This window comes from Barbatula barbatula (assembly GCF_947034865.1).
Source record: "Barbatula barbatula genome assembly, chromosome: 1".
In the NCBI taxonomy this organism is placed as follows: domain Eukaryota; kingdom Metazoa; phylum Chordata; class Actinopteri; order Cypriniformes; family Nemacheilidae; genus Barbatula; species Barbatula barbatula.
The window spans coordinates 35,579,311-35,589,391 of record NC_136766.1 but is presented as its reverse complement, the minus strand read 5'-3'; the positions used below and the strand labels follow the sequence as shown (position 1 = coordinate 35,589,391).

The window sequence follows — 10,081 nt, the reverse complement described above, 5'->3', positions numbered from 1 at the left end:
CCACCTGCAGTCAGCCTTGGTGGCAAGAGGGGAAGGCGAGAATCCTGGGGGTCCTCGTCAGAGGCCTCCAACCCGGAGACAGCCACGCCATTCACCTCCTTCCTCCAGCCGACCACCAGACGGGTGGCTCGGCTGAAGAAGAAGAGGCAACGGAGGGCAGTCACAAGTCCGGTGGTCCCAAGTCCTGTCGAGTGTCACAGACAGAGACTGTTCCCCCCCATGGACTCATGTGTTCCCCCCATGAACTTTGTTGTTCCCCCTCCCCCCTCCCTTGTTTGTTATTTATAATATGTCACCCCAACCCTGTTGTTATGTATCCCCTAATCTTGTTTAGTATGTTTTGCCTTGTCTTGTCGTTGTCCCAGTATTTAGATGTTTAATACCTTCAGTGATGACGTCATCATGAGGGTGGAGAGAGTCAAATGTCCAGAGGGATGTACTTATGTATTTCTATAAGAGAGAAGAAGAGAGGAGGACTCTCACACTGAGTGAAACCTTCATCTATATCCCCATAAGTAAATGAGGTAAAAAAGAAAAAACAGATTCCACTTCTCAGTTAATGGGAGATGTGTGAATGTCTCGCTTTTTGAAAGGGGCAGAGTTTAGAATACAAACAAACCACCGGCGGCGATGCAGACAGGCTTCAGTGTGACTGGTTCTGGGGTAAATGCATACACTACAGAATTCTTCTTTTCCATGTGGTCTCGAATTGCATCTCTCACCACATACAGCAGTAAGTACCAAAGTATCACTTTTACAATTTAAGAGAGTAAATCATAAAAAATGTTTACTGACGAAAGCAATTGTTTAGCGTTCTGCAATAACTAGTTTTATCCTTAAGTAAATTATTCAGATGGTTTAATGGCAGACATAAGATTCATGTTTTAACAAATTTCCCCTTTTATTTACACATATATAATGCATCCTAAATTTTAATGGATGTTCTTAACAAATGAGTTCCAATCAAACAAAAACCTTGAGAGAAACCAGACTCACATGGAGGTGCTCCATGTTCATAAAAAATCATTTAGTTGTACGCTACACCATGAGTTAAAGAGAAAGACATGATCACTAATCAGAAAACAACAAAAGCGTTTTTTGAGTACACAGCAAAATATTGAATCAATAACTGAAGAGGTCCATTACATTACGGTTTTATTGCATTATTGCTTGCACTGTTTCAAAGCACATGACCTGCTACAGCTGCTGCTCAACCCAGTCTCAAGGCAGTTCATGGCATGGGCTCGAAATTTGGAATCTATTGATTCGTGTTCATGGACACAAATTTCCCCCTTTTTTCGTGTTCGTCAGTAAGACTTTTAATAATTAAGGGTATAGCGTCAGATCTTGTAGGCCCTTTATTCAAGCTTGTTTAGATGATGTCATCAGGTGCAGCTCCACAGGCAACCAAGACACAACAGCACAAGACAATAGGACATAAAAGACTAGAGGAATAAAAGAGAAATGTACACAAAAATATAGCTGCAAGAACTGATCATCAAACAAGAAAACAAAGGGGAATTACATGAATAACACAACGCAAAAACAAACAACTGAGCTAAAGACCGTTGCAAACATCTCGATATTTGCATACACATTTTTTTGGTCACTCACAATTGAAAAGTCTATGTACTTAATGGATGAAGTCTGTGTTGTGTTATGGTCCATTACATTTGTTCATCTGAATACGAAATATTGTACTATCTGAAACATCTTTAATGAAACATACAGGAGCAACAATTGCTGGAGCAATGACTGTAAAACAATCTTCGGTATGTCTCAGGCAGATCACTTAACACAAGGACCTGTAAATGAGATATAAAGTATCAGTCAGGCACAGTCTGTGTATATATCATCATTCATTGACAGTTTTCTTCTAAAATGTTACATAATTATCTCACAAATATCTCAGATCTACTAGAGAATGAAAACAGATTTCCTGAATCGATCCGACTAAGGTTGCCAACTGTCCCATATTAGCTGGGACATCCCGTATACTGATTTGTCCCGTACGTGACTTCCGATGACCCGTTTATTGACTGCTCCGCTGATCTAACCACTGATTTAAGCAACGGCAGCAGTAGTGATCACAACACTTGACTTGAGAATGATAGCAGACAACTTTTATCCGTTCATAAAGCCAGCTTGAGCGGACGAGGAGGGAGAGAGAGAGACTGGCTCGGAGTTCGACACAACGGCTGCCTGTCAATCGAGTTGCTTTCTTCTATACCAGCCCTGATTTTATTAATTTGGCAAGATGCTGCGCTCCCAAATCCATAAAAACTAAAACAAAGGCATTCACAAGATTCGACCATCAAATCTCCTCGGTCGCTCAAGCCCTGGACTAAGCACAGCTGATCTCCATTCAACCACTTACTGTGAATTCAAAAAAAGAGTTATATTAAACAGGATTTCATATGTTGATCAGTGACCTTTTTAAAGTGTGTGTACTCACCTCGGTCGGTTCTTGGTTTCTTCTTCTTTCTGGGGTAGTTGTGTCCAGGTCAGATTAAAATTAGAGATGTTTGATCCCAGAACAGACCGAAGCTAAAATACATCAAATATTTCAATCCACACATGAAACATACTGTCATTTCTCATCTGTCATCATCACTCATGTCATATATTTACACACATCAAACACGCTCATATATCACTTCTTATTTATCTTCTTAATAAACACATTTTTTCTCACCTGTTGGAGGATTTTGCTGCTCCTAGGTGCTTCATCATCACTGGAGAATAATTTTAACCTCAGAAAGGTTTTTCTCTTATGTAAACCTAAAAAACAAAATAGTTAAAAATGATTTATCTTTAGAAAGCATGCATTTAACCACCAAAGAGTTACAGATTACTTCATTTTTTCGTGTTAATTTTTTTGTAGGGGTCCTGTAGTTTTGTCACATTTAATGAAACCTTATGGTTTATTGCCATCTAGCGGTTGAACTTGGTATCACAGTCTAAATTCAAAATATTGGAGAGACAAGTTTAGCCAAGTAACGGTTCTTCTCAGTTTCTTTTGCTTGTCATCAGAAATAGGGATGCTCCGATCCACCTTTTTTGCTTCCGATACCGATTCCGATACCTGAGATTCAGTATCGGCCGATACCGAGTACCGATCCGATACTAAGGTAAAAATTTTAAAGTGCACAATTACTTAATAAACTATGTGCATTGCTGTGCAAGACATCAGGCTCGACTTAACATAAATTTCCTGACCCCGTAAAACAAAATAACAAACTAATGATTCACAAATTTAGTAAATAGTTTATTAAACCAGCACCGGTGCAAAACAAATGAAAAATAAAACAAAAGTGTTCACTATCTTTGGACAAAAGACATTCAAAATTAAAGTGCAAATTAAGCAGCTGAATATAACAACAGCTTCACTAGCTTGATAAACGGGTATAAATAAATGGAAACAAAATCTCTTAATAATTTTTAAGAAAGTGCAAAAATAATTAAAAAATCAATTCGCAAAAAAGTTGCTGAAATTGAGCAAAAAAGTAATAGCTTTACTGCTTTAGATATTCAAAATAACATGAATCAGATCTTTTTAATGCTTTAGTCACTAAAGCAAAGTCCACTTAACTAAACTAAAGTTTAGTGAAAATAAAATGTAACATCCAACACAGAAACAGATGAATAAAACGCTAGCTTCCCTAGCTGAGTAAAACTGCACATGTTTGTTGCATTTAACGTGGCATTTTGTGGCACAAAATTCTCATCCAACCAGTTTGCGGTTAAACTTAAAAGCGACACAGGGGACACGTCGCAGCTCCAGATATCTGTTGTAAAACTCACCGCATTGACATCTTTAACTTTTTCGGATATGTGTTTGCTTTTTGACTTTTCGGTACAGTTCAGGTAGAGATAAATATCAGATGAATATTTACGCTTCGGCGTGTCGTACTGCGGCTCCAGGTGGTTTATAAGGAGTCTGAAGCCATTATTCGCAACGAGGGACAGCGGTTGCCCATCCATAACAATGAAAGCGGTGGAACTTATTGGCGTAGCTGTTGTAAAATAACTCCAAATGACAGATATTTTGTCTCGCTCCATGCTGTTCGCTGCTATATGTTCACTTGTTCACGTGCACTACGTACAGAGCACGTTGCTAGCGTATGATGTCGCACGTTGCTAGCGTATGATGTCACACGTTGCTAGCGTATGATGTCACACGTTGCGCAAAGCACAGCCGCCCTCGAGAGAGTTTAAGCGCCGGTGTCTCCATGAACTTTTACATCGTCTAGCACAAATTTTATGTCAGATCGGGTATCGGTGACAAATTGCACCGATACCCGATCTAGAAATTTATTACGTATCGACGCCGATACCTGATACGAATATCGGATCGGAGCATCCCTAATCAGAAATAACCTACAGTTACTCTATATAAGTTGGGGTCAGAAAAGTGTGCATGCGCAGTAAAGTTTGTTTATGCTGTTAAAATGAAAGCGTCTGTAGCATGGGCGAAGCTAGCCCCTTTTTAGGGGTGCTATAGCACCCCTAAAAAGGAGCTCAGCACCCCTAAAACTTGGAGTAAGAAATGTTGTTATTCTAAAAAGAATCGTCTTTTAGAAGGTTAAATAATTTCCAAAACAAACTCCGTAGTTTTTGGATTAAAATGTATGTGTAAAGGATGAAAATGAAACATCCCCGCTGAGCAAATGGTGTCATCCTCTTCTCTTCCTCCTCTGTACCTGCACCGCTCAGCTCGAGACACACGCAGAGTGAGAACACGTTATGTAGTGTTGTGAATCAACTAAGTTGCTCCAAAGCTGTCTCACACTTCTTTCCTTTTACATGGACTTGTTCCGATTGCGAAACCATATCGGTGAGTACTGGAGTCAGTATCCTGAATCACCATGGTACACCAAAACAAGTGTTTATTTTCGGACTATTTTAGTCCAGCGGGTCGCCGCCGCTGTGGAGTAGCACAGGACCTGGGTGACTCGTCCATGGTCATAAACGGAGAGAAGTAGCGCCGGTTAATATGTTCTTCCGCAAGACGCATTCAGTTCTGTTTATTAACTGCCAGCGCGTGAAACAAAAGCAACTAAACTGCGGACCTGTGCCTCTGTTGTTAAAGTTTATCGTTCATTTGATACTCATTTTAACAGTCTGGAGTCACGTAAACATGACGTCACATGCGTCTTTTCTGGTCAGTCGTCATGGAAACATGATCGCCCTGGCGTTTGGACCAGTGTGTCAGAGGAAGTGATTCTTTCTGAAGCGCAAGAGTGAGGCTGGTACGGTTCAGATTCGTGTTCCCTTCACTGAAAGTCTTTTAGTGCCTTGCGTCAGCTCCATCCATGGCTCAGGAGGACCACAGGCCAAAGCAGACTCCAGCACCTATAGCTGTGATGTCTATTCAGAAGGAGTTGCTTGAAATAATTGAACCCCAAAGGGTCATTGACAGGTTTGCCAGCCTCAAAGTGCGGCGACATAGATGAACTCTCCCAAAGTAGAGCCAAACGGGGATTCAGGGGAAGTACTTTAAAGATTTCCCTCTATTTCTTTTTTATATCTTTACTTTCTTAGTATTTTCAAGACCTCTGTAAATTATCTGGATATTTTGGACTTTACCTTCTTTTCTTAATTTTTTTATTTATTGATGACTTATATTGGTTAATGAAATTTCAGACAGGCGTGCGACCAGATAGAGATGGCCATTTGTAAATAATTTACAGAAGATGAATTACATTTTGTTGTCCAAGTACCTGTTACTTTGTTCAATGACAATGAAGTTGAATCTAATCTAACCAATCTGACGACTGTTGATACAGAAGGAGGAAAACAAGCTGTGTGAAGAAGGTTTTGTGTTTGTTACAGGGGGCTGTCTGTGTGAACTCTCACAATTAAGCTGGTGTCCTGAAAAGGTCTCAAACCTTGTTTGTATGTGTTAGCGACCACTCATTCAGTATTTTAGGTTTAGTTAGTTCAAACAGCTCCGTTCTATCGTTCTTACTTTAAAGGGATTGCCATGCAAGGAGTTCTGTTCTGCAAAAAAAGGTGTTAAAAAAAATCTGGATTTTGGAGTTAGTTGAATCAATGTTAAAATGATTAAGTTATTTTTCAATAGACACTAATGGACATTTGTATCTATTTGACAAGGTGGCTTATTCGTATGAATTCATACATTGTGAAGCATACAAAACGTTCTAGTAAGATTACTGGCAAAAGCAATACTGAAAAATCTAAAGTTAAATATGTCAGAATATTGATGTGTTTTCATGCAAAGAATCTAATTGTCATTACACTGACGGTTGTAAGCTTCTTAATGATATTATCTTAAGGTGCACTGGCTGGCAAAGGAAGGTATTAAGAGTATATTTAAAAGGAAAGACTGGAAGGAAATTTAGTCAAACTGCAGCGAAACAGCAATTTTTTGGCTAAATGTGGATCATTGTAGTGCATTTCATCCATAAAAAACCTGGCTACAATTTATGCTGCAATTATACTTGTAGAAAAGTTAACCTGGCTCGGCAGCACATTTAACGGCTTTTGGATCTTGTTGGTCAAATTTTTTTTCGAGACAAACTCAAAGGAACATCCCCTAAATTAAGCTCTAGGTGTTTTATATCCATCCAATTATATCCATCGGTGGATTTAGTTTGCAAAATTTTTTGTTTTTAACATATGAGTCCTTATAAATCTAACTTCAACTATTTCTAAAGTGCTTAATTTATAAAGAACGCCACTTTCTTACATAACGCAGTGAAGCAGTCCTTGTATAGAGTGAATAATTGATTGTCGAACGATCAATATCCGTTATTTCAGCGCCACCACCATGGACAGCACCTGGTAACCATAGGAAAGTAACCTCCTAACGTAAAGTTTGGGAAAGACGCCTAGAAAAGGTATAACTGTAGCTAAGGTGTAACTTTAGAGTCTTCGTAGGGCACTAAAAGACAACACTATCTGGAATGTCTTTCTTCTTCTCCATTTCCTCACCAAACATATCTCTGCACATAAGAGGAACTAGCCAATCTGAAAACTTATTTTGTCACCATTGCTAATTTGCATTAGGTTTGACTTATTTCCAGCGCAAGAGCCCAAAGTGTCACGTAAATGCTAAATTAAAACCCATATTCGTAATTCAATTTGTAAATAAAAATGTTTATGTTGTTTCTGAGTATTCATTTTTAAATTCGTTATTTTCATAATTACAATGTCTGTTGCCCATTAAAATATAATGAACTGCTTTGTTATTTAGCCTATAGATAAATGAATTTGTAAACAAACATGTTAATGCCTATTTTTACTGTACAATTAGTTATTAAACAATGAAATGATTTAATACTTTACCCGTGACTCATACAAAGCTACTTTAAAAAAGATTGTAAGGTACTGTAGACATACCACACAATGCTTTTTTGAAAGACTAAAATAATACAATACATCTTAATCAAATTAAAGGAATTATATTCAAATGTAAAGGTATTAAAAAGGTAAATTTTGTATATCTCAGTTCTACCTAACTGTATAAAATTAAGTTTAATAAATTACGCTTTCCGAAGACCTCCACCTCACACAGAGTGAGATGATTAGTACGTCCAGACAGGATCACATTCACATAACGTCCCTCCATCTTATGACATGAGTAACTGATGGTTTGAGCAAGTAGAATACCAGAAGTCACGGCACATCTAGAGAGAGAGAATCAATGAATCTCTACAGAGCTGTTTAAACAAATCAATCAATGAAAAGTGTTGAAGTGATTTCATGAAGAACTTTACATGGGATTGTTGTTTCCATTGTTATCCAGTGAGTTTCCAATACGAATCGCTGCTCCACTGGTTTGAGCCACACAGCACTCTGATCTAGCGGTGATGATCACTGTACTGATCTCATATATATCCTGAAGATCCAGCCTCCACCATGGGTCACTTTCATATGCTGTAGCAGAGCAGTATGCACTTTCATATCTTTTACCATCTATGGCATTTTGAGCTACACGGGTGAGATATGTGGATGACTGTGTAACTGTTCCTTTAAATGCTAAATTCTCTGTAAAACATATATTAACATTTAAAATATATTTGCATATATGAGTGTAAATATATATTTTGCAATAAATATATTTACACTGCACCAATTCCACTAGATTCTTATGTTGGGGATGTTCATTTTGATTTTAACATACCTGTTTCATAGACCTCCACTTCACACAGAGTGAGAGAAGATGTACGTCCAGTCAAGAACACATTCACATAACGTCCCAACATCCCATTACATGAGTAACTGATGGTTTGACCAACTAGAATTCCATAAGTCACGGCACATCTAGAGAGAGAGAATCAATGAATCTCTACAGAGCTGTTTAAACAAATCAATCAATGAAAAGTGTTGAATTGATTTCATGAAGAACTTTACATGGGATTGTTGTTTCCATTGTTGACCAGTGAGTCTCCAATACGAATCTCTGCTCCGCTGGTTTGATCAGAACAGCAGTCTGATCTAGCGGTGATGACCACTGTACTGATGTTATAATAATCCTGAAGATCCAGCCTCCACCATGAGTTACTTTCATATGCTGTAGCAGAGCAGTATGCCAATCCGTATCTTTTACCGTCTATGGCATGTTGAGCTACCCAGGTGTAATATATGGATGATTGTGTAGCGGTTCCTTTCAATGCTAAGTTCTCTAGAAAATATAATACAGTTGATCAGGCATATATACTATATATATATATATATACATATTTGAGGGATGCAAAACCCCCTAAATCCATCAGACAACCTTTCGTTTAAGGTGTTATTCACATTTCATATGCCTTATCGCTCCGCTCTCTCCCTCCAAATGCTTGCGTCATTCTGAATTTAAAATATTGAAAATAAGGGAATTGTGTACTGTAAATTAGCATTTTTCAACAGGGTGCAACAATCACTTTCATCACTACCAGATATCTCAGACTGGGTAGGGTGTGGTATTTAGCTGGTTTTGAAGAAAAATTACACATAAATACATTTTTCATGAAATAAGAACGGTAGATATTTTTTAAAAGAATTACATGAGAACTGCTCTGTTGTTAAGTTTCTAATACACTCAAGAAAATGTATAGTTTAAAAAAAACACAGAATATGCCTCCCGCAAATCCCCCCCAAGAAAAGAGTTCCCCCTGTGTATTTCTTCCACAAAATATTTTGTCTGTTAATCATATTTCCATTGGAAGCTCTTGAAAGACTGAGCGTCTAGATGAGTGATGATTATAAACACAAACATGACAGAATGAAGCATTACAGACACATTCTCATGAGAATTAATCTCATCTAACCACAAACTTACAACAGAGAATCATCAATAAACACAATCACTCTGTTCTTTCTATGTGAAGAATCAAAAGAATTGATCACCTGCTAAACCACCAGGAGCAGAAACAAGACCTGTTGAAGAAAAACAAGAGTTTTACACTTAAATCTGAAAATGACATTAATATTGAGACATAGTTGTGATGTTAAAGATCTGAATGAAGAATGACTGACAGCGTGTATAATGTTGAGATGTTTGTGTTCTATGAGATGATGATGTGATGTGAGGTTTACTCACCAGAAAGTAAAATGAGATGAATGAGTTTGTCCATGTCGCTGCTGAACAAAAGGAATATGAGAATAGAGAAGAGAAGAGAATTGAGTTTCTTATGGGTTATGAGCAGAACTTACCTCTGGGGTCACAGATGAAGATTCACTCAGTGTGAGAGTCCTCCTCTCTTCTTCTCTCTTCTAGAAATACATCAGTACATCCCTCTGGACATTTGACTCTCTCCACCCTCAGAACATCTTCACATGTCATTGGATCCCCAGAAAAACTTTCCTCAGACCAAAGTAAACTGTGATCTTAAGTCTTATTTACAAATCAAATGAGGTGCGAAGGCAAAACTTCAAATGAAAATAAGGACCTTGTGTTAGCAACAGAAGAAAATATCATCAGCAGTGTGATTCCGTTCATTCATTTTAGCTTGTTTTGCTGTTTGAATTAAGAAACGGTTCATGGTGGATGTACAAAAATACTAATATGACAAGTGTACATTATGGGTAATACAGGTAAATTAGTCTTTGAAAACTACCAAACTGCCAC

General features: G+C 37.9%; 1 protein-coding gene across 1 annotated transcript; it reads right to left on the bottom strand.

The window, feature by feature from the left end:
- Nucleotides 1-887: 887 nt before the first annotated feature.
- On the bottom strand, nt 888-9,588 carry LOC306900991 (uncharacterized protein). Its single transcript, XM_079468399.1, has 9 exons — nt 9,554-9,588; nt 9,361-9,390; nt 8,380-8,650; nt 8,150-8,289; nt 7,743-8,013; nt 7,513-7,652; nt 2,696-2,781; nt 2,456-2,547; nt 888-1,805 (listed from the first exon to the last, which is right to left on the bottom strand). Exons 1-9 carry the CDS (start codon nt 9,585-9,587, stop codon nt 1,793-1,795), a joined length of 1,077 nt encoding a protein of 358 aa, XP_079324525.1. The 5' UTR covers nt 9,588; the 3' UTR covers nt 888-1,792.
- Nucleotides 9,589-10,081: the final 493 nt, after the last annotated feature.

Excerpts from the sequence above, each read along its gene's own strand:
- LOC306900991 (XM_079468399.1), bottom strand. The coding sequence starts at position 9,587 with ATGGACAAACTCATTCATCTCATTTTACTTTCTG. Across the intron at positions 8,014-8,149 it reads AGTGGAGGTCTATGAAACAG|AGAATTTAGCATTTAAAGGA; the intron begins GTATGTTAAAAT and ends TATGTTTTACAG. Across the intron at positions 2,548-2,695 it reads GCAGCAAAATCCTCCAACAG|CTTCGGTCTGTTCTGGGATC; the intron begins GTGAGAAAAAAT and ends GATGTATTTTAG.